This window comes from Zeus faber (genome assembly GCF_960531495.2).
Source record: "Zeus faber genome assembly, chromosome: 14".
NCBI lineage: Eukaryota > Metazoa > Chordata > Actinopteri > Zeiformes > Zeidae > Zeus > Zeus faber.
The window spans coordinates 5,471,509-5,497,552 of NC_137200.1; the positions used below are offsets into that span (position 1 = coordinate 5,471,509).

A 26,044-nucleotide genomic window follows, 5' to 3' on the forward strand; every position below is an offset into this window, starting at 1 on the left:
TTGGGACAAGTGGTCGGACCCCCTGTTGTTTGCAGTGCAGGAGGTTCCCCAGGCCCCCACACAGGCCTCCAAAAGTGGCTGATTGCACCACGGCCCTGTTTAGTGACCAATGTTTATCTGTCTTGCAGAGGGGGTACATCGGTGCATGGTCTTGTCAGCCGACCAGGAGCCAGAGTGGAGCTTCATTCCTCCTGCGCCTAGACTGATTATTATTGTTTATTGTTTATTATTTATCCTTTTGGCCAGTGAGCATTTCTGTTCCTGCCTGTAATAAAAATTCTCGCCATGTCGGAAACCCAGTGCCAGAAAGACTCTCCCTCCCTCAACCTGTACCTGTGAGTAAAAACTCCCACAGATAGACAGATAGATGGATAGATGGATAGATGGATAGATAGATAGATAGATAGATAGATAGATAGATAGATAGATAGATAGATAGATGAAAAAAAAGGGCTAGTACTCACTCGGAGGCACCAGCTGGATGAGGTAGAGCGCCACGCTGCTGAGCAGCATGCTACCACTTGCGGACAGCCTCCGAGAGAGGCTGCGCAGTGCCAGCCAGCTGAGCACGTATGCTGGCACCTCCATGGCGGCGGATATCAGACAGTTGATGTACGGGTCGCCATTCATATTTGCCGTGTTGAGGGAGAGGGCGAAGTAGCTGGTGCTGAGAGTGAACCTGGAGGTGGAAACGGGAAATGGATGGTCAGATGGACGGATATAGTGTAGATAGATACATAGAATTATTGTCTCTAAATTTCCCCCTGGTGCAACATTTACATTGATTTTATCATAGCAAACTTAATGTGTCCATAGAATCACACTTTTTGGGTATTTGTGTATATTTGGCGATTACATATTTTTTACTTACTCCGTTTTATTTAATTATCTAGGTCATTATTTATTTATTATTATTTTTTTAGACTGTTAAGCTTTTTTAAAGGCTTATCTGCATAGAAACACACCAATCCTCACCGTGAAAAATTTCTTGTACAGGTAGTCCTCACTTAACGGCGTTAAACAGATAGGTACCTGTTCAACGACTGTTCAGACTTACGACCAGCTCTCTGACCAGTCGGTATTGTATGCTGCGTAAAATACCGCGGTGTGTGCACTGCGTGCGCGGTGTATCAGCGTCAAGCATGTCATCACTGTTCTCAGTCTCAGTGTCGTTCCTGCGGTCTGTCAGTATTCACTACACTAGCATTCGCAATCGCCACGCTCCCTTACCGTGAAATAACAGGGGTCCTCGCTTAACGACCAAATCACTTCATTACCTGGTCCTAGGAACGGAACTCGGTCGTATATGTACTGTAATATACGGAACCTGTATATGTACTGTAAATGTCTCTTGTAGAAATAACTCAATGGCGTGTACAGAGGGGAAGGCAGGGGGTTGACCCCCACCCTGATGCCCCTTTGGTCGAAAATACATTACATTCCCTCTCTGCCCTGGTAGCTGGATCGCAACAATTACAAATCCTGTTGTGGAGGATCTGAGGGGAGGCACTTGGGCACCCCCAGCCTCTGGTAAAAATAACACTAGAGGGCTCGCTGAGAGAAAGCTGCATGTGTCTGAAGTTTTGAAACATCTCAGAGTTGACTGTTGTTCTAGAGATGGATAGTGCTCCACTGAAAATGACAGTGTTTTACTGAAAGCTATAATTTCACCTGTCAGCATTAGATGACCTGTGGGCATACAACTTCACATGATGCTTTAGCCTTGAGACAGATAACTTTACATTTTGTGTTGAGTGTCACAACTTCTGTAATACACACTAATAAATGTAATATACACTAACTGTATTGTATGTTTCATTGTAGAGTTATCAACTCCACACCTGTTGCCTACAAGAGCAGTCAACTCTGAAGTGTTTAAAAAGTTCAGCCTTCAGCTACAGCTTTCACTAGGAAAACCCCCTAGTGTCATAGTTCCTGGAGGGAGTGAAGTTTTGGGTCCGCGATTAAAACACCATAATGCCGCCAGGTCGCCTTCACACTTAACCCTGGTATCCGGGCGCTTTTAAACACGCCGTCATGGTGCTGCAGAAGCTTCTAGCACATTATCTCTTTGGGACTATGAGTATTACCAAACTTGGTCATCTCCTCAAATCATATCATTATAGAAAACTCTGTTTCTGGGCTGGAAGGCAGCATCTCAACCTACATGCCACCATGTCTCGCTCATGGATGCTTTTAAATGCTCCCTTTAAAAATGTCTTTCAGCATCAAACCCTCATGTCGTCTTATGGGAATTTATCTATTTGATTTATCTAAGTGATGTTGCCTCCTCCAGTCATCTAATTTAAGGAACAACAGTGGTGACTTGGATGAACAATTAGGACTTGAACTGCACTGAAAGACAGCTTCTGAAGCTATCACACAACATATTCCTGCTTGGTTCCAGCTTCTCTAGGGTGATGCCAGAAATCCAGGATGCCATGTTGGACCTCTCCTCTGATCGGACATTACAGACTGCTGTTACATCATCCACACTGGAGGAATTCTGGTTATCTGTGGCTGCGCAACACCCAGGACTGTTGAAGACCACAACGGATGTACTTAATTATTTTGCATCAACATATCTATGTGAGGAGACCTTATGCACACACACACACACACACACACACACACACACACACACACACACACACACACACACACACACACACACACACACACACACACACACACACACACACACACACACACACACACACACACACACACACACACACACACACAAAAGAATAATACAGATCGCGGCTCATCAGAGTTGAAGATGATCTTTGTGTTGAAAGTCAGCAATATAAAACCCAGAATACAGATTCTTTGTTGAAACAATCTCAGCCATCCCACTAAAAGCATAAGGTAAGACTTATGTTAATACGGTCACTGTTTCATAAACTAGCCCAGCTGCTTGAAAAGGAAGTGAAGGATACTCACCACATGAGGCAGAGAATGGCTGTTGTTGTTCTGACGGTGCTGTTCCTCAGAAGGTCCAGAACACTGTGATGTTCCTCTGTGTTTGATCTGCCCTCCCTCAATTCCACCTGCAGAGGACGAACCTGGAGGTTTGTTCTGTTTCGTACTATTGTCACCGAAATTATTTCACAGAGCAGCCAAATTAATGGCGAAGGTGATGGTCATGGCATTCCAGAAATACATTTTAAAGACAAACGCAAGGTCAAAAACCTTTGTTTTTTTTCTCATTATTTGTCTATCTGTTGAATGTTATGTACAATATAACATTCCTAATCAGAATTATATATATATATATATATATATATATATATATATGTGTATATATAGTGAGAGAAAAATGCACATGATCAATTCCTTGAATGATGTTTTACATGTTTTATATCGGACAATAGCCTTTTTGTATGTTACATAGCTTTCAAAACCCATTGCCTTGGGGTTTTTAATGAGTCTATCAGACTTTATATGAAGAGACTGCTCTTTCTAACAATGCTTACTGTAGTATTGAAAAAACAGATCACATTCCATCCTCACTCAACCTTGTGTGGAGATAAGGTGCCCCATTGGGCTTGACAGAGCATTGTGTGTTCGTTTGATGGCATAGTAAGATTCTACCTGTGACTTGAGTTTGACTGTTAAACCATTGCATGATTCAAAATTCAAGAGGTTCATCTGTCACATACATATATATACGATCAAACATATACGTATGCGGTGAAATGTCATTGCAACGCACCCGGAGATTATGCACAAGTACTAAACTGAACACAATAGCTAACCTAATTACTACCTAACTAACTAACTAAACTAACTGATTCCCAGAACATACTGTAGTTGCCAGGAGCGATGCAGGAGCCCGTCAAGGTTGATGAGGTTGGCCCACTGTGAGTAGAGGGCCTTCGTCTCTGTGTCCAGTGTTGAGACCGCTGGTCAGTCTGGTCGGTGGCCTGCCCTCACCATCTCTAGTGGGTGAGGGCAGGGTACAGGGTTTTGAGTACAGGGTTTTGGCTCTGCTCGTGTTGGAGTTGGTCTGGGTCAATGTTCCCAACGCTGTACTTGTCACTTGTGCTTGGGGGCTCTTGAGAACCATTGTCTTCTGCTCGGCGGTCCCGTAGAGCCGCCACCTTCAACATCGCTGCATCCCGTCCCTCGAAGCGTTGACAGTGCCGGTGCATCGGCATGGAGACGGCCAGCCTGGTGGCGAATCTCAAAGTTGTAGTCCTGTAGTGTCTCTAGCCACCGGGGCAGCTGTCCTTCTGGTTTTTTGAAGTTGAGGAGAGAGGTGAGGGATGCGTGGTCAGTGTGCAGAAGGAACCTCTGCCCAGACAGGTATGGACGGAAATCACGGAGACCCTGGATTACGGCCAGCAGCTCCCGACAGGTGACGCAGTAGTTTCTCTCAGGCCGATGACCTGTTCAACTTGTTCACCTTCCTGGGACAGCACTGCTCCGAGACCCACGTCGCTAGCATCAGTGTCCACGATGAAAGGTCGCCGCAGGTCTGGATAGGCCAGCACAGGGGCCTCAATGAGTGCTGACCACAACTTTGTTAAGTCACAGGAACAGTCCTCCCCCCACTGGAATGCCTGGCCCTTCTGTGTCAGCTGGTGTAGAGGGCTGGCAATGGTGGCAAAGTCTTTCACGAACCATCGGTAGTAGGAAGCCAGCCCCAGGAAGCTTTGCTTCGGAGCCCGGCCTGGCGGATGGCTTGGAAGACGTCCCTCAGATTGGTCAGCACGCTCTCGGAGTCTGCAGCATGGGCGAGGTGGTCATCCAGATAGACGACACAGCTGTCCCGGGTTGATGCCGACCAGGACCCTCTCCATCAGGCACTCGAAGGTGGCTGGAGCGTTGCAAAGACCGAATGGCATTACCTGAACTGCCACAGTCCCTGGCCGATGGAAAAGGCGGTCTTTGGGCTTGCCTCTGGCACCAGGTCTACCTGCCAGTAGTCGCTGCGCAGGTAGAGGGAGCTGAACCAGCAATGCAATCGAGGGCGTCGTCAACTCGAGGTAGCGGGTAAGAGTCTTTGCAGGTGACCTTTTTGAGCAGGCGGTAGTCATGCAGAACGCAGAACTGCAGCATGCAACCAGGACCATCGGCGCTGCCTAGGGGCTCGTGGAGGGGTTGATGATGCCGGCTTCCACCCTGTCTTTGATCTTCTGCTCCGCTGCAGCCTGCTTGGCGAATGGCAGGCGACGAGGGCAGAGGCCGATGGGGCGTGCGTTGCCAGTCTCGATGTCATGCTGTACCAAGTTGGTGTGTGTGCAGTGCTCGTCTCTGGCCGCAGAGATGTCAGCAGACAGGCCCAGCAACTCTTTCAGCTGACCTCTCTGGCCTGCATCCAGTCCTATGCAGCTTCTGTGGTACAGATCGTCGATGGCTGCCGGGTCTCGATCGACGGCGGTTGAGGCGGCGAGCCCTTTCCGTTGAGGGCGCTGCAACAGGTACCCAAGTAGAGTGTGACTCTGGGCACATCCACCACAGCCCCTCACGTGATCAGCAAGTCCAGCTCGATAATGCAGGCGTCTTGTATGTTGGCCAACCAAAACTCGTGGTCGACATCACAGTTAGCAACAGTCACTTGAAGGGCTCTCTTTCCCCGCATTCTGGTGCGTTGTCCGCTGACTGTCGTGATGCGGAGCTTGGTGGGCTCCCAGCCTCGCGGTCTCGGGTTGGTTGTGTCTGGCAGTGTCCCGGGGCGGACGATGGAAATGGTGGACCAGGGAGACAGGAATATGCTGTGATCTCACGAGAAGACGGAAGCAGAAGTGAGTAGTGAGTGGAGACCCAACATGGTGGTGCCCTGCTACACTGACTACCACAGCGGCAGCTCTACCTCAGACAAAATAACAAAGCGAATTGCAAATAATATTTATATATATAAATATAAAAAAGGGAACACTGCATGAAACCAAAGTGGAGGACCTCGAAGATTATATCAATTTTTATTTAAAACAAATTTGTGATGGAAAACGACCAGGACCGCAATAATCCTGCAAAAAGGAAGAAGACCGACTCAGCAACGGACACAGACGATCTCATACCAGCTGCTGTAGAGGTGAGTGTCTTGGATGAGATTAACAAGAAGCTGGACATGCTCCTTGATTTCCTTCACCACACGGTCGGCGAGATGCAAAGAGACAACGCGGATCTACAAACCTCTGCACTGCGAAGCATCTCACAGTGGAGATGGAAGTTGTAAAAAATAAAGTAAAATAATGAAAGAGACTATCCTGGATGTACAATCCAGAAGTATGGGGGACAACCTCATCTTTCCTGGGATTCCAGAGAACAACACTGGGTCCCCGCTCCATCATTGCCAAGTTTGAACACTTCAAGCACAAGGAGCTGGTTAAAAGCAAAGGACGGGAGCTGAAAGGAACCACGCTGGATATGAACGATCAATTCCCCAGGGAGATCAACGACCGACGGAAGGTGCTGTATCCTGTCCTAAAGGAGAACCGGCAGAAGGGTAAACGCGTGGTTGTTGATAAACTATATATAGACGGTCTGTTATACCGAGACTTCTCCACCACACCCTGGTTATTTTGATCATTATGTGTGTATTCTTGTAATTCTGGTTATTATATACTGCAAGATGTAGGAATAGGCATGCTATCTATGTCAGGATTTAAAATATCGCTCACTCTGATCACACCCTCCTAATTCCCCCTCCCTATTTCTCTCATCATCTCACCTCCCTGATCCCTCTCTCCTCACTTCTCCTATCACTCTATTAAGTCTCTCACTTTATGTTTGTCTAATAGGGCAATGTTCTGTGTTTATCTTTCAAATAACCCACATTTTAGAGCAGGGGTCGGGAACCTTTTTGACTAGGAAGGCCATACAAGGCAAATATTTTTAAATGTATTTCCTTGTGAGCCATATAATTAAAAAATTTAATGCAACTTAATGCGTGCATTTTTTAAGTAAGGCATACATTTTTAACGTATAACACATCTCTGAGTACTTAAAAAAGCGCTATATATAATAAATTTCTCTTTATTCTTCTTCTATAATATAGTTGTTATGCTGTAGCTAACCAATAATAAATGAAATACTTTTTACCATTAATGTGACTTCTGGTGCTGCATGGTTTTGCTGATGGCCTTGTAGACTGGTTCATACGTAGTGAGGTTAAGCTTCATGCAGGCGTTGAGGCTTCCATCAGTTAAACGTGAGTGTAGGTTGGTCTTAATGTTTCTCAGATGCGAGAAAGACGACTCATATGCGTATGTAGAGCCAAACATGGTCAATACTGCAATACTCACATGCTGCATTGTGTGTTATGTGATGGGAAGCGTGTTCCAAGTTTTAAGAATCAGCTGGTCTTCAGGTTCAAGTTCAAGTTCAAGTTCAAGAGATTATTTGTCACATACATATTGAAGTTTTTTCCATTTCTGTCCACTTGAATTTAACTGATTGGTCCGACTCGAGGCAAGGAGCTTTCTTAATGTTTGTCTGTCTTACAGAGGGGATCGGCGCACAGGCTCGTAAGCAGCCCAGCAGTGGAACACCATTCCTCCTGCGCCCAAGAGGATCATTATTATCCACAATTATTATAGTAATTCTCAGTGATATATATAATTGTGGCCTGCGTGCCGCATATTGAAATGAACAATCAAACTTCAGCGATGTCGGCGCACCACGGCCAGAGAGACTCCATCTCTCTCCCTAAACCTTTACCTGTGGGCAGGGACACCCACAAGTGGCGCCTGAGCAGAGACACTGGAGGGGCAGGGCGCCTTTCAAATGACACAGGATAATTATTTATTACTTGTTAATTGTGAGGAAAAATTTTAGCTCAAAATTGTCTGCGAGCCATATACCGTCATCGAAAGAGCCATAATTGGCTTGCGAGCCATAGGTTGCCAACCCCTGTCCTAGAGAATACACAAAGTTTCTCTAGAATCTACCTTCTCCTCACTTTTGACAGAGAAAGACTTTAACCATTTATTTTCCGGAGAATGGACTTCCTTCATTGAACTGAACGACTCCCCAGAAATATCACCATCCTTTCTTTGCGAAACAGCTAAGGCAGTTCTAAGAGGTAGTATTATTTCATTCTCCACTCACAAGAAAAAGAAAGGACAAGAATGCCAAAATAAACTCGAACAGTGACTAAAGGAGTTGTACTCCCAACAAGCCCACTCATCCACTGAGCAAATCCAAAATGAGATCAGGACAATTACATCTCAACTTGATACTATCATCCATCAAAAGACATATTTTCTTATGCAATGAACAAGAGCAAATTATTGTGAATTCAATGACAAATCAGGTAAATTTCTTGCCAATCAATTGAAACGCAATAGAGAAAAATCACATATTACAGCCATCAAAGATCCACAGGGTAGAATAACATACATCAGGAGCAAGACATCAATAACATATTTAGAGACTTTTAAAATAACCTATATCACTCGGATAATGAATCTAATATATCAAACATTCACTCATTCCTTGATGATACTGACCTTCCTAAACTTTCGAGCAGGCTACCACCTTAGATCAACCATTTACTCTAGAAGAACTCAGGAAAGCGCTCTTCTTTATGCCCAACAATAAATCACCTGGATCAGACCGCTACCCAGTGGAATATTATAAACACTTCTGGCCACTTATCTCCCCATTATTCATCAGAATGGTTACAGAGGTCAAGTCAACCTCCTCAACAAATTTGGCTTTGGGGAATCACTCATTCAATGGATCAGAATCCCCCTCTACAACTCTCCATCTACTTGTCATCACCAATGGTTACACTTCACAGCGTTTCACTCTACAACGCGGCACAAGACAAGGATGTCCGCTCTCCCCTTTACTATTCGACATCTTTATTGAACCCCTCGCAGTGGCCATCTAAATTCTCAGCTATGTAAGACTATGCAATAAATTTGACTAAAACCATAGTACCACTCAGTGGGGGGACTGCAATGCTGAAACCCAGAAACTTCCCATAACCATCACAACGGGCCATATTAGATACCTTGGTATTGATATCTCCACCAATCTGTCAGATTTGTTTACCCTTAAATTCACTCCATTGCTCAAATCCATTGAAGAAGATCTCATTCGATGGAACAACCTACCCATCTCACTAATTGGTAGGATAGCAAAATGAATATACTTCCAAAAATAAACTATTGTATTTTCAATGACCCCAGTGCAACCAACAGCACAATGGTTTTATACTCAATAGTCAATACATTTTATTGGAAATAGAATAAACCGAGAATAAAACTAGCAACACTACAGAAAAACATAGACTGTGGAGGCCTAGCGACTCCAAACTTTAGATACTACTATCTAGCAAACCATCTTCAATTTATAATTAAATGGTTACAACCAGAGCAACAATTGGCCCATGGATGGCGAGACATTGAACAAACTGAATATCAGGAGTTATTATTATCTGATCTCCCATTCCTTACTGAATCAATTAGGAAATATAATTGCTTTAGAGGGCCGTGGAGCAACCCCCACGCCCGGCCCCAAGGAGCATAACTCAGTCCCAGGGAGCATGAGGAGATCCCAGACCCCAGTGGCGCACACATACAACCAACCCCCAGGTGGTTGTATGACGCAGCCACAGGCACAGAACCTGGGCCGCAGGCGCCAGGCATGGACCGCAGGCCCAGATCCTGGCCCTGCACCAACAGACCGACACCCCACACGAACCGCGCGCCCCACAGGCAAACCGGCGGGACCCCCATGCCCACTCACGCCCCTTGTAAGGGCGACCAGCCAACCAGACACCCCACCCCACATGAAGAAACACTTTTTATAATCAAATTATCCCTCGGCAAATCACTATCCTGTTAACCACTGAAAGAGTCACCAATGTAGAGCTGTGATTATTATTATGGCCTACTTATAGTTAGTGATGCAAGATTCACAAACGATTCCTTCATTGTGAACAAATCTTGTAAATGATTTGGGAGTCGGGAGTCCCTGCTGCCTTTGAGTGGGGGAGCGAGCTGGAATTATTCATCCCTTATAGTTTCAAACCATTTGTTCTGATAGAAAAAGTAACTGTTACCCTGGAGTTCCAGTAGAGATAACAACTGCATGTAACCAAACTCAGATAATTTATACAATGGTACAAGCAACAATTCAGCTGAGTATACGATTGTAAGTGGAGCAGAACATGTTTTTTTTACGTCTGTAATAACACCCGTAGGTGTATCTACAGCTTTTAAGGTGCTAAATATCATACATTATAGACTGTTACTGTTCATTGACGCAACTATCCTAGCCGAAGAAGCTGTGAAACAAGAATTAACTTTGATCCGTTTAATGGTTTTTCAGAATCGTATGGTACTAGACATAATGAGTGCTGCTCAAGGAGGTGTATTTGCTATGATCGGTGAGTCGCGTTGTACTTACATTCCTGCCAATGATGTAGAATCAGGAAATTTGCCTTTAGCCATAAAAGCTATGAAAGAGTTAAGTGACGATTTCATGAAAGACCAAGCTGACACTTGGGACCCATTTACTTGGCTAAGAAATGCACTGAGACCATGTATTTTTACGCTCATAAAAATATTGATACCTGTAGTGATAATGTGTTTGATGCTATGCTGCTGATGATTATTAATATGACAGTGGGACAGTTTCTCTCTTTACCACTAGATGACCCCTAAAAACACCTTATGATGATGACGAAGATGTTGACACACTGAGATGTTGAGATGTGAAGATGTTTGTCTAATTATGTTTATCCTTACTTATAGGATGTTGTTCCGTCTTAGTGACACTGATTTGTTATGATGTCACGGGGGGTTGGCAGAGGGGAGACAGAGTTCAGTTCAACGATTGCTGTTGGATAAAAACTGTTCCTGAATCTAGCAGTGCATGTCTTTAGTGCCCTTTATCATTTTCCTGAGGGCAGCAGAGTGAACAAGTGGTGACAAGGGTGTGTAATGTCTTTCACAATGTTACAGTTCCTTCTGCAGAATCTGGACTGGTAAATGTCCTCCAGAGGGGGCAGGGGGAGACCAATGATACTCTGGGCAGTTTTTATCACCCTCTGGAGAGCTGCTCTGTCAGCTGCTGAACAGTTCCCGAACCAAACAGTTACGCAGTGAGTCAGTATGCTTTCTACCGAACAGCGTTAGAAAGACTCCTGCAGTTTTGCAGACAGATGGGCCTTCCAAAGTGTTCTGAGGAAGTAGTCTCTGTTGAGCCTTTTTTACAACTGCAGCAGAGTTCACAGTCCATTTAAGATCCTCACTAATGTTGACCCCCAGAAACTTAAAACTAGACACCCTCTCCACCTCCTCTCCCCCTATTTCCAGTGGCCTGAGCTCCGCTCTATGTTGCCTGAAATCAGTGATGATTTCCTTTGTTTTATTAATGTTCAGAGAGAGGTTGTTGTGGGCACACCACTCGGACAGTCTGTGCACCTCATCTCTATAGGCGACCTTGTTCCCATTTGAGATTAGCCCCACCACGGTTGTTGTGTCAAGCAGTCATGAGTGTACAGGGCGTAGAGGAGCGGACTGAGCACACAACCCTGCGGTGCTCCTGTGCTGGGGTCAGGGTCGTCGAGGTGTAGGGTCCAAGTCTTACCATCTGTGGCTGTTCACTGAGAAAGTCCAGTATCTACCGACACAGTTGAGTGCTGAGGCCAAGGTCCAGCATTTTTATGAACAGCTTGCTGGGTATGATGGTATTAAAAGCTGAGCTGTAATCAACAAAAAGCATCCTGACATATGACCCCTTCTCCTCTAGGTGACAGTGTTTATGTCATCCTCTGTAGATCTATTGGCCCTATGTGCATACGCGTGTGGGTCGAGTGAGGGGTGGGGGGGACTATTTAAGGTGACCTAGGACCAGTCTTTCAAAACACTTGCAGACTACAGATGTAAGGGCAACGGGTCTGTAGTCCTGGGTTTGATTCCCGCCTGGGGCGCTGTTGGCACCGTGCTCCGGCGGGTTATCTCCCAAATAGGAGCCTTTCTGTGTGGAGTCTGCATGTTCTCCCCGTGCTCACATGGGGTTTCCTCCACCTCACGTCAGTAAGGACCCCCACCAAAAAAAAAAAACATGCACCCATCATCGTCATTAACTTAACGCCAACATTAACTTACTATTAATTTTCACCTATAGGGCAATGAATCCACAAATGTTACCCACTCTGAAAAAATTAACTATATATATATTTACCTGTATCTGTATTTTCCTTCTTCCCTCCTTGTTTTTTTCACCAGCTTCAGATTTGTTTATTGTTGTTCTTTATTTTTTAAATCTTATTATTATTTTCTACCAGTTTTTCGACATCTATTTATATTAATCGTTTGAATTCATGACATCTTTTGCAGTGTTTTTTTTTATCTGACAGTTAATGATCAGTCACTCAGTTATGGATTATTGAAAATCTTTGCTTATTTTATTGAACATAATTTTAATTACCCAGATTGTTTAGCCTGGATCATTTTTGAAAATACATTTTGTATTGAGAAACCTTAAACAACATAGATTGAAGAAAAATTAGAGCAACATTTTCAAGTGGAACCAATGACTCCAATGTAATATATATTTTTCAGTTCTTCATATTTTATTCTATGCATTTATTTTGTAATTACTATGATACACGTTTATTTAAAGAATATGCATTGATGTCAAGGCAGGGCGTTACTGAGGCTATTGTGACTAATCTCAAAATGTAGAAAAAAGTACCTCTGGCACTGAAAAGATGACCCGTGGAGCATCCACCTTGTTCTTCCTGGCAGCTTGTCTCAGTATGGCTTCGGCCTCCTCCACTCTGCCCTGAGAGAGGAGCCACCGAGGAGATTCAGGGATGAACCTGATGGAGAGAGGAGATAGGGACTGATTCTGAATACATGGAAATAGGTTGAATTCTAGGATAAGCATAGATAGTTAGTTGGATGGATGGATGGATGGATGGAAAGATAGATCATTCTGTTCATTCTGAGCATTGAAATTCTTGAGACATGACAAGCAAAAACGATGTAGTAGGCATAGAATATATATTTTTTAAAGTATCAAATTATATTAATAGTGACAAATGAGAAACCATACAAAACGCAGTTTCAGAGACTGTAAAGAAAGGCAATGGGGTATAGTTTTTTATTGTTTGTATTTTTAAACATGCTGCACTGTCGCTCACACAGTATGATCAACAACAACTTTTGGAAATTTGTTTGTCCCTGAACACAGACTTTTTCTCTACTTACCAGGGTATGTGCTGCGATATCTGTGTCTTACCACCAATGGGTTTACCAACTCACTGATGGTGGAGAAAGAAAAGAGGAAAACGGTACGGGATCCTATGCAAATCTAGGATGGGATACGGCAATCCACCTGTACCGAGTATTTTAATGGCAAATGTTCATTCCCTGGACAATAAAATGGAAAAACTATACACATGGATTAACTTCCAGCGGGACATTGCGAACTGCTGCGTGCTAGTGTTTACGGAGACCTGGCTGGACCCTACGGAGCAAGACTCGGCTGTTACACAGGCAGGATTTTTCCATCTTCCGACAGGATAGAACCACGGAGTCGGGAAAACGGGAGAGGCGTGGGGGGGGTTCTACAATATGATTAACTCTTGCTGGGGTTCAGATGTAGAAGTACTTTCAACACATTGCTCACCAGACCTGGAGCTATCAACTGTAAAAGTCCATCCCCTCTACCTTCCTTGGGTATTCAACTCCGCTATAATACTCCATCGTCTGTGTCTCTGTGCAGGAGGGCCCTGAAAATGCCACTCGGTCGGCATGTGGCAGGTGGAACTGCCACAGTGGCGCCTGAGCAGTTACTCTTTGGCGTCGGGAAGAGACAGACAATGGTAGTAGATATACATGTCATTGGAGCAAGGGGGCTAGGTAGACCAAGCCCCGGAGCAGATGGACAGCATGTCATGACAAGGACTCCACTCCTGTGTGTGTGGAGACGGGAGTTTTACCTTGCCGGACAGGTGTGGCTGCTCAAGCCACACCATCCCCACACCACACAGGAACTGTCAGAAGGACGTTTTTTTTCCCGTTTTAGGCATTGTCTGTAGGTTGGAAGAAGAAGAATGGAGGTGTGATCCGCCTTAACAAAGGCAGGGCGGGGGAGGGGTTTGTAGCTTTCGGGTAGTTGTGAATAACAATGGTCAAGAGTCTGATCATCATGGGTGGGAGAGTTAATGTGCTGGTAATATTTTGGCAAAACTTTCCTCATATTAGCCCTATTGAAGTTGTCAACAACGATAGAAGCTGCCTCAGGGTGAGCGTTCTCTAGTCCATTCATTACTCCACGTACTGTAGATCCTCTGTCGTGCACATTTTGTCCTCCTGCAGGGGAATGTAGACTGTTGTGATTAAAGCGGGGCTTGATTCCGGAGGGAGGTAGAAGGGTCGGACTTTTACAGATAATAGCTCCAGGTCTGGTGAGCAGCATGTTGAAAGTACCGCTACATCGATACCCAAAAGAGAGTAAACTATAATGCAGAGCCCCCTGCCTCTCCATTAACCTGCCTTCATGGTTCCATCCTGTCGGAAGATTGAAGATCCAGCCGGGGTAATGGCCGAGTCAGGTACCCTAGGGTCCAGCCAGGTCTCAGTAAACGCCAGCATGCAGCAGTCCGCAATATCCTGCTGGAAGTTAATCCTATCCTTCCATTTTATTGTCCAGGGAATGAACATTTGCCAGTAAAATACTTGTACAGGCAGATTGCCGTATCTCATCCTAGATCTGCATAGGATCTTGGCTTGTTTGCCTCTTGCCTTCTTTTTCCTCTGTCGACGAATTGGTTAACACAGTGGTGGCAGGACAAAGGACTTCCGTTAAGTTGAGAAAAAGTCTGTGTTCAGTGACGAGGTAATATCCAAAAGTGCTTTGCAATCATACTGTGAGAGTAACAGTGTGAACAAAAATTAAAACAATAAATACAATGAACAAAAAACAACAAGTTGTGCGTGGAGCCATTGTCATTATATATGACACGAAGGGGCAATGGCTCAGGAGTTAGAGTGGGTCATCTAATATTCAGAAGATTGCCGGTTCGATCCCCAGCTCCTCCTGTTAGCGTGCTGATGTGTGCTTTAGCAGGACACTTAACCCCCCGGCACCGCTATATGGCAGCCCACTGCTCCTAGAACATCAGTTACTAGGATGGGTAAAATTCAGAGAAATGCATTTCGTTGCCTCTAAGCCTTCTGTGCAATGTCAATTAGTTGAATATAATACAAATGAATAACAGAAAAGTCGCTGAACACCATGTCAATTAAATCTAGAACTGCCTTATTCCACCTAAGAAACATAGCTCAGCTGCTGAAACTTTGATCCATGCCTTCATAACATCCAGAATGGACTACTGCAATAGCATTCATTATGGCACATCATCCAAAGTCCTAAATAAACTTCAGTACATCCAGAACTCTGCCGCACGCCTGCTCACCCACTCCCACTCCCGCTCCCATGAACACATCAGCCCTGTCCTCCAGAACCTCCACTGCCTCCCTGTACCACAACGGATCCAACTCAAAGCCCTTCTCCTCACTCACAAATCCCTCCATAATTAGGCCCCCTCCTCCCTCTGCGGCCTGCTCCACTAAGAAACCCTGACGCCAAGCTCCTGTCCCCACCACTCAGGACCAAGCACCTGAGCTGGGGCGACAGAGCCTTCTCCCTAGCTGCCCCCTCCCTCAGGAACTCTCTCCCAAAACACATCCCAGACTGCACGGACCTGTCTGCGTTCAAATCACTAATTAAAATTGACCCTTTCAGAACTGTTTTTAATATGTGACTATGTTGCCTGATTTATGTTTTTAGTGTGTAGCTTTTGATGATCAGTTTAACTTATGTTAAATGTCTTTCAGTACCATGAAAATAAAATAAAATGCATTATTATTATTAGTTATCAGTATTCTGACTATTACATTTGACCAATAAATTGGCATATGCTGTAAAACTGTGTAAACGGATTGGTTGTAATGGCAGTCTCACCACCAGAGGGGGATGTAGAGCAGGCCTGGCAGGGACAGGGCCAGCAGCAGGGATGTCCAGTCCCTGAGCAGGAAGGCAAAGACAGGCAGCATCATGTAGCCACAGGCAAAGCACAGACACACGCCCAGGGACGCATAAAGAACACGCACCTTCCCTGTCAGGATCTCTGTACCTGGGGGAGATGGAGAGAGAGGGAGATAGAGGGAAAGACTGAGAAAGAGAGAGAGTTGCACTTTCCCAATTTCCCACCACATGGTGAGATTTCCAAAGTCTTTTAATTTCAACCTCGATTCTTCCCCAAAAAATGCTGCTGGAAATCTTTGTCCTGAATTAGCCTGGCATTAAAATGCCAATAAACTGTGAGGGGGAGCATGCTGTGAGGGGGAGCATGCTGTGATCTCATGAGAAGACGGAAGCAGAAGTGAGTAGTGAGTGGAGATCTAACATGGCGGCGCCCTGCTACACTAACTAACGCACCGGTAGCTCCACCTCAGACAAAATAAAGCGATTTGCAAATTATATTTATATATATATATATAAAAAAGGGAACACCGCACAAAACCAAATTGGAGGACCTCGAGGATTATATCGATTTTTTTTTATAACGCATACGTGATGGAAAACGACCAGGACCACAATAATCCTGCAAAAAGGAAGAAGACTGACTCAGCAACGGACACAGACGATCTCATACCAGGTGCCGTACAGGTTAGTGTCTTGGATGAAATTAACAAGAAGCTGGACATGCTCGGTCCACTTCTCTGAGACATCACCGAAATCAAAGCCAGTCTTGATTTCCTGCACCGCACAGTCTGCGAGATGCAAAAAGACAACGCGGATCTAAAAACCTCTGCGAAGCGTCTCACAGCGGAGATGGAAGTTGTGAAAAATAAAATAAAATAATGAAAGAGACTATCCTGGATATTCAATCCAGAAGTATGCGGGACAACCTCATATTTTCTGGGATCCCAGAGAACAACACAGAGTCCCCAGAAAATATGGTGAAAGACTTTCTCCGCACCGGCCGGAAACTCCCAACGGACACCGCGAAGAAGATCACCTTTCACGAGTTTCATCGATTGGGACACTGCGTGGGGAACCGTCCCCGCTCCATCATTGCTAAGTTTGAACACTTCAAGCACAAAGAGTTGGTTAAAAGCAAAGGGCGGGAGCTGAAAGGAACAGCGCTGGCCATGAACAATCAATTCCCCCGGGAGATCAACGACCGACGGAAGGTGCTGTATCCTGTCCTGAAGGAGAACCAGCAGAAGGCTAAGCGCGTATCGATGGTTGTTGACAAATTATATATAGACGGTCTGTTATACCGAAAATCCTCCACCACACCCTGGTTATTCTGATCATAATGTATGTATTCTTGTAATTCCGGTTATTATATAAAGGAGGAAACCCCAGACTTATCTATGGGAAAGCATGGGAACGGTAGTATAGCTATTGCCTTGGATGCACTGTGCCAACACCCCCTAACTAGCTTCAATGACACCCGTTAAGTTTGTTAGTTGGAATGTGAGAGGCTTGGGCTCACCTGCTAAACGTAGCAAAATCCTAACTCACCTCACCAAGATGAACCCCAGTTTCTGTCTACTGCAAGAAACCCACCTCACTGCATCTGAGCACCTCAAACTCAGAGCTTAATGGGTTAATCAGATGTTTTCCGCATCATACAACTCAAAAAAAAGAGGTGTATCAAAATTGATCAATAAAAGTATCCCATATCAAAATAAAACCACAATATCAGAACCAGAAGGCCGTTTCATAATGATTAATGGGATTTTAGGTAACATCAAATTAACCATAGCTAATATTTATGGCCCCAATGAGTGCGACCCAAATTTCTTTCACAATATATTTTCAAAACTTTTAGAATTCAATTATCATATTGGGAGGAGACTTCAACACAGTACTGGATCCAAATATAGACCGTTCTCAAACCAGAAATAATCACAAATCCTGGCGTTCATCAGACACTATAAAACAATATATGAGTGATCTTGCTCTTGGGGATTGTTGGCGATCAAATAACCCACATTCAAGAGAATACACATATTATTCACCACCCCACCAAAGTTTCTCTAGAATCGACCTTTTCTTGACAAGCCACTCCGCACTGTCCAAAATCACTTATCCAGAAATCCACCCTATTATAATTTCCGATCACGGGCCGATTAGTTTCAACCTGATTAATGAAACAAACCGGAACCCTCCCGTCAGGTGGCGGTTTAACACCTCACTTTTGACAGATAAAGAATTTAACCATTTCTTTACAAGACAATGGACTTCCTTCATTGAACTGAATGACTCCCCAGAAATATCACCATCCTTACTTTGGGAATCAGATAAGGCAGTTCTAAGAGGTAGTATTATTTCATTCTCCACTCACAAGAAAAAGAAAGGACAAGAATGCCAAAATAAACTCGAACAGCGACTAAAGGAGTTGCACTCCCAACAAGCCCACTCATCTTCTGAGAAAATCCAAAATGAGATCAGGACAATTACATCTTAACTTGAAACTATCATCCACCAAAAGACACAATTCCTTATGCAACGAACAAGAGCAAATTATTTTGAATTCAATGACGAATCAGGTAGATTTCTTGCCAATCAATTCCATCGTGATAGAGAAAAATCACTTATTACAGCCATTACAGTCAATGTCCAGCTACCAAAACAACCCCCCACCTCCCCACCCATGGTTACTATCCGCAGCAATCTCCGCAACCTGTCTCCCACCCACTTCTCCTCTGTGCTCTCCTCTTCTCTTCCACCCCACGGCACTTTCTCCTCTCTGCAGGTTAATGATGCCACTGACTCCCTCTGCTCCACCTTGAGCTCATGTCTGGATAGCCTGTGTCCACTATCCACCAGACCTGCTCGTTCAACCCAGTCGCACCCTTGGCTGACTGACACCCTCCGGACAACGTGCACTGACCTCAGAGCAGCCGAGAGGAAATGGCACAAATCCAAAACAATTGAGGATCTTGCAAGCTACCAGACACTGCTGTCCTCCTTCTCTTCCAGCATCACTACTGCGAAGAAGGCCTTCTTCAACGATAGGATCAACGGTGCCACAGACACACGTAAGTTATTCACCACCTTCAAGTCTCTGCTTTACCCTCCACCACCTCCCCCAGCTACTAACCTCACTGCTTGACTGCCTTGCCTCCTTTTTTACTAACAAAGTGGCAGCCATCAGCAGCCAATTCACTAAACAACTTACTCACAACCTGTCTTCTCCAGCCCTAGGCTCATCGTTCCCTGGTTTCACCCGCCTCGCTGAAAGTGAGGTATCTAAACTACTAACATGTAGCCGTCCTACTACCTGTCCGCTAGATCCGATCCCATCTAACCTCCTTCAAGCCATATCACCGACTATCACCCCGGCAATCACACATGTGATTAATTCTTCCCTAACTTCCGGCACTTTCCCTTCCGCTTTCAAAGCGGCTCGGGTCGCACCACTGCTCAAAAAACCCTCACTCGATCCCAATCAAGTAACTAGTCAAACTATCGGCCGGTCTCTCTCCTCCCATTCCTTTCCAAAACCATAGAGAGGGCGGTCTCTAGACAGGTAACAGAATACCTGTCAAGAAACAACCTTCTTGATACACTTCAATCTGGCTTCAAAAGTGGTCACTCCACCGAAACAGCCCTGTTGTCTGTGACAGAGGCCTTAAAAACTGCTAGAGCTGCTGCCAAATCCTCGGTTCTCATTCTGCTAGACTTATCAGCTGTTTTTGACACTGTCAATCATTGCATACTCCTGTCCATACTCTCAAGTATGGGCATAACGGGCAGTGCACTTTCCTGGTTCGAATCTTACCTTACTGGGCGCTCGTTCAGTGTGACATGGCGAGGCCAGCTGTCTGTGCCTCACAACCTCACCACAGGGGTGCCCCAAGGCTCGGTGCTAGGACCCCTCCTCTTTGCCATATACACCACCTCACTGGGCCCGATCATCCGCTCACATGGCTTTTCATATCACTGCTATGCGGATGACACTCAACTCTTTCTGTCCTTCCCGCCCGACGACCCTACTGTCTCGACGCGGATCTCGGATTGTCTCGCTGACATATCCACATGGATGAAGGATATCATCTTGTGGTGGCGCGGTGGCGCAGTGCAGTGCATTGCACTGCTGCCTCACAGCAAGAAGGTCCTGGGTTCGATTCCGCCTGGGGCGCTGTTGGCACCGTGCTCCGGCGGGTTATCTCCCGAATAGGAGCCTTTCTGTGTGGAGTTTGCATGTTCTCCCCGTGCTCACATGGGGTTTCCTCCACCTCACGTCAGTAAGGACCCCCACCAAAAACATGCACCCATCATCGTCTGACCAGCGATGGACATTTATCATCTGGTCCCCGGGCGCGTCCACGTATGCTGCCCACTGCTCCTGGCTGTGCCCCCGGAGGAAGGTGGTTGGTTTAATACTCTCGACTCAATAGTCAACAAATTTTATTGGAAATACAAGAAACCGAGAATTAAACTAGCAACACTACAGAAAAACAAAGACTGTGGAGGTCTAGCAGCCCAAAATTTTAGATACTACTATCTATTAAACCATCTTCAATTTATAATTAAATGGTTACAACCAGAGCAACAATTGGCCCATGGATGGCGAGACATTGAACAATCTGAATGTCAGGAGTTATCATTATCCGATCTCCCATTCCTTACTGAATCAATAAGGAAACGTAATTGCTTTAAAAACCCATTTATCGCAACAACTCTGTCAGCCTGGTGGAAATTCCTCAAACTCAGTGGTCACACTCTATCTCCAAACAAATTCACGCCAATCTGGCACAACCCAGATTTCTTGATTAAAAACAGACCAATAATCTTTAGGTCTTGGAAAAGACAAGGAATTACTTATCTGGAACACATTTTTGAAAAAATTCGCTTATATCCTTCCCAACCTTAACCCAACGGTATAATATCGGTGGCCACGGCTTCCTTCAATTCCTTCAATTACAGCAGTCTCTAAAAGATAAAATCAAATTGACGAACAACATCCTACAACCACCTGAAATGATTAAACATCTCACTCATATCGGTCACTTGAAAAATCCCTTTTCCAGAATATACAAACTTTTATTAAAAACAGACGACACCTTATCTTTACCTACAATGAAATTGGAAAGAGACCTTGCCGTTCCCACCGATATCAACCTGTGGAAGCTTATTTGCACCTTTTCTATAACCGCAACTCCAAAATGCAACTCATCCAATATAAGATTTTGCACAGAGCCCATATCAGTGTTAGGGTGGTGGCGCCTGCTCCTTTTACTGAGTTGAGCTGGCCTGTCTCTGGCGTGCTCCTGGGGAGTACCTGCAGCTTGCGTCCGTGTGATGGTTTGGAGCGTGGTTGCTGATTTTGGGCTTGGGTTGGGGGCGGGGGGTGCGGGTCGTGGGTCCAGTGCGGGTCGTGGGTCCAGGTCTCGGCCCTGCGGTCGGGGGGTCGGTGTGCAGCTGGGGTCGCCCGCCCCGTGGGCAGGGTGGTGGGGCTTGCGTGTCCTTCTTTGTGGTGGGGGGTGGCCTTTGTGGTTTCTCCCTGGCCTGCTGCGCCCCTGAATCGATCTGGTCGCACTTCACCAATCTCTCCCAGTGCCAAAACTCATACTCAGTACATACACCACAAGGTGGTGCAAGCTATATTGGGGGGGATGCGGCGGGCGGCTGCCATCTTGCCTGTCACGTTCCTGCCCCTGCGTGCTTCTCGTCTGTCCCGAAATTTAAAAGGGTCTGCAGGCGAGTGATTTGGTTTCGACTTGCCTGAAGGACTCGCGTTACATTACATCTAGCAGACGCTTTTATCCAAAGCGACTTACAATTATTCAAATACCGACAGACGCAGCCATCAGGAGCAATTAGGGGTTAAGTGTCTTGCACAAGGACACTACAGCATGCTAGCAGGAGGAGCCTGGGATCGAACCAGCAACCTTTAGATTACTAGACGACCAGCTCTACCTCCTGAGCTACTCCTGAGCCAACAGCACACATTGAGCACTGGTGGGGGTATGGTGGCCGGGGTGCAGCCGGGTGGGCCCCCCACCGGCTGGGCTGGAGTCCTGGCGGCTTGCACCTGGTGGCTTATGGTGTGCTGCGACCTGGCTGAGCGCCACCGGATGACTTCCAGGGCCCCTGGGGGGGCTGCTTGCTGTTGTGTGACTGTCTGGGGTTCTGTGCCTGCGGCTGCGTCTTTTGCCTGCACTTAGGGGTGGGTTTTATATGTGCGCACCCGGGGTGCGGGGTCTCCTCGTGCTCCTGGGGACTGGGTTATGCTCCTCGGGGCTGGGCGTGGGGGTTGCTCGGTGGCCCTCCGGCTTCTCTGGGGGCCTTGGGGTCTTCTGTGGCCGCAGGGCAGGGTGCTCAGGGCTTTCCTGCAGCCGTAGGGTGTCTACTCGGCGGGGGGGGCTTCGGGGCCCTTTGCGCTGCTTGGAGGCAACATGACATAATACCAACCTTTAACACCAGAACCCATTGGGATAAGTCATGTACACTCACCGGTGAACACCTTACACACACACACACACACACACACACACACACACACACACACAGGGGGTCCCATCACACACACAAACGCACACACCACCACACCTGCTTCAAGTGCACCCCAGCACCCTCCTGGTTGCATTCCTCTCCTTTCCTCCCTTATTTGGTGCCATAACTATGACAGGAAGAGGCCAGGTGCGCAATTGTAGTTCTAGTTGTCCTGGATCTAATTTTTCAATACACGTTGTCTTCCAATGTTCATGTTTTTGTGTAAATGTGTTTGGTTCTATGTTTATTTGTCTCACCGTGGTGATTCTCCCCCTCTTGGAGTAGTGATCAGTTATTTATAGACCCAAACATGATAAATAGTTCTCCAAAGAGGGGGGTTGGTGATGGTTCTCTATAACCAACAACTGTGCTCTTGTCATCCTTCAGGTCATCCACAGGATAAAGTTATTGCAGCAGTTATTGATGATTTAAGAATTAATAAGGAGTTGCATTGCAGGTGGAGAACTTGAACTCCACTTGCAGACTAACTCTGTCCTAGATGCAATGGCATACAAATACTCTTTGTTGTATGCCCAGCACGCTGACAGCACAGGTAAAAAAAATAAAAAATACAAAAGAAGTCATGATACCGACCAAACCATTGATGGAATATCAATGTAGCTGTGATTGTCCTTCAAATAGATACGTATATCAACCACTTTGGAGTAAGAGTGTGTTAAGTTGATTATATTAAGATAAATATCAGACCACACCAAAATCACAACACTTCTCTGAATTCAGCATGGACCTAAGAGGGTTAACATCTACATCCTGCTCCCACTGGCTCTGATTATGGAAAACCACAAAGCCAGAAATCTGTAGTCATGGACTGTGACCTAAATTTCAACAGCCACTTTAAAATAATTACATAGTCAGCCTACCTTAAGAATATATCAACAATTAAAGGACTTATGTCTCAGCAGAATTTGGAAAAAACATTTATTTATTTCATTTATCTTTAGTGGACTAGACCAGCGTTTCCCAACCTATGGGCTTTGGCCCATTGCAAGTAGGCCACCAAATCATGGGCAAAACACATAGTTTTATTGAAAAAAAAAATATATATATATATAATGCATCATCACTGATAGATAGGAACTTATGTTAGGGCGTACTACATCCAAGCCAGCGATCGACGTGCACCTGTACATTTTTGAACTTAGGGTGATAATCAAAATGGATGGTTGGCTAGCATCAGGCACACTGAAAAGGAAAAAAGCCATTGGTACATCATCCACAAGGAAAGTCCCGGTGGGACAGTCCCGCCTGTCCAACAAAAATGAAAGGTTCGGAGAAAGTATAGAGCTGAATATTTATCATTGGGATTTTTTTGGACAGGCATGGAAGACGAACCATTACCGCTGTGTGTGGTGTGTTCCAAGATTCTATCAAACAAAGCTCTGAAGCCATGTAAACCGTGCCGTCACCTCGAGAAAAAACACCAACAGGACATGTCCCAGCCGCTTGAATTTTTTTGATAATTAACTGAAGGAGTATCAGAGCAAGGAGAAAGTCATCGAAACGTCATGTTTGGGCACCGAGAACGCAAATCCCGATCTGACCAACAGAGCTGTGTGAATTCCGATGCCTTTCCTGACAACATATCTCTGTGAGCCTGGCTTTTCGGTGCTTGTGGCATTGAAGACGAAATACAGGAATTAACTGAATGTTGAGCCAGATCTTTGCCTGAGACTGTCGTCCCTTAAGCCAGACATCAAGCATTTTACTGCTACATTATGAACCATCCAGACCTCTCAGGTCGTCTGCAACAGTTCTGATTTCTGTCCCTAGAGCAAAAAAAAACATGGTGAAGCAGCGTTCAGTTGTGATGCACCACATATCTGAAACAAATTCCAACTCTCACCTCTTTTACTAAACCAAATATTAATTTCTTGCACTGAACTGTCACGAACATGGGGATAGTAGCTCTAAACGTTGCTGGTTCGATCCCAGGCTCCTCCTGCTAGCATGCTGTAGTGTCCTTGAGCAAGACACTTAACCCCTAATTGCTCCTGATGGCTGCGTCAGTCGGTGTTTGAATAATTGTAAGTCGCTTTGGATAAAAGCGTCTGCTAAATGTAGTGAACTGTCACTTTTATGAGAAAAGCTGAGAATGCAAGGAGTGGAGGTGGAGAAGGCGGATGGGTTCAAGTACTTAGGGTCGAACATCCAAAGCAGCGGAGAGTGCAGGAGAGAGGTGAAGAAGAGAGTACAGGCAGGGTGGAGTGGGTGGAGAAGAGTGCCCGGAGTGATCTGTGACAGAAGGGTTCAAGCAAGAGTGAAGGGGAAGGTCTACAGGACGGTAGTGAGACCAGCTATGTTGTACGGTTTAGAGGCTGTGGCTCTGACAAAAAGGCAGGTGGCTGAACTGGAGGTGGCAGAGTTGAGGATGTTGAGATTTTCATTGGGAGTGACAAGGATGGACAGGATTAAGAACGAGTACATTAGAGGGACAGCTCAGGTTGGACAGTTTGGTGGAAAAGTGGGAGAGGCCAGATATAGATGGTTTGGACGCGTGTGTAGGAGAGATGAGAGTTACATTGGGAGAAGGATGCTGAGGATGGAGCTGCCAGGCAAGAGGAAAAGAGGAAGGCCAAAGAGAAGGTCTATGGATGTGGTGAGGGAGGACATGCAGGCGGTTGGTGTAAGGGAGGAAGATGCGCGGAACAGAAGATATTGGCGGCAGATGATCCGCTGTGGTGACCCCTAACAGGAGCAGCCGAAAGAAGAGGAAGAAGAAGACCGTCACTTTTATGAATGGGTTTCAGGAATTCTATGAATCCTATTTCTTAACTTTATAATGTGTTCTTTCATTTTCGGTGAGTTTCTTTTGTACTTTGTCTAAATGCTTCTGATGTTTTATCTAAAGCACTTTGAATTGCCTTGTTGAAATTCGAATACTAGTGGTTTTGTGCGCACTGTATTATAACAGCTTTGGCCTATCTGAAACAGAGATTTCAGATAACTGAAGATCTCCAGACCAGTTCTCCAGGGCTGGGATATTGCCTTGACAAGGTCAAACACTATTCGGGGAATAGGCAAAATATTTGTTAACAAATAGTAAAACAAGGTTTCTTTGATTAATTTCTTGCACTGCACTGTAACTTTTATGCATTCTATGTACCGTATTTTCCGGACTATAGAGCGCACCTGTATATAAGCCGCATCCGCTCTATTTAAAAAAAAAAAGAGATATACAAGTGGCACCGGGCTATAAGCCGCAGATATCTATGTTGAAAAATTAGATATTTACTGCATGTACAGAACGATTTTGAACTGTAAATGTACATGCATGTACCTGAAGAGATTCTTTCCGAACAGTGCCTTTTAACACGGCAGCAACTTTGCTGATTAAAACGGAACAGAACCAAGAGAAAAAAAACGGCATTTATTTACCTTCCTTTCTCCTGTGTTTGAAGCCACAAGTCACTTTAATCAAATCGCTGAAACCCATGAAGTCGTCTTCTTCGTGTCGGAGTTGAACAGCCTCAGAAGCGCTTCGTCACATCTGTCTCCATCAGTCTCGCTCTCCGTGTCACTGTCA

General features: G+C 45.4%; 1 protein-coding gene across 1 annotated transcript in view; it reads right to left on the minus strand.

The window, feature by feature from the left end:
• The window catches only part of LOC307240078 (solute carrier family 22 member 4-like), a 50,621-nt gene that overhangs the window by 10,838 nt on the left and 13,739 nt on the right, over positions 1–26,044 (minus strand). Inside the window, exons 5-8 of the mRNA XM_080013687.1 lie at positions 15,946–16,117; positions 12,667–12,793; positions 2,947–3,053; positions 465–679 (exon numbers count right to left, since the gene is read on the minus strand). Of these exons, the coding sequence (XP_079869813.1) occupies positions 465–679; positions 2,947–3,053; positions 12,667–12,793; positions 15,946–16,117 (621 nt within the window). The remainder of the gene's footprint in view (positions 1–464; positions 680–2,946; positions 3,054–12,666; positions 12,794–15,945; positions 16,118–26,044) is intronic.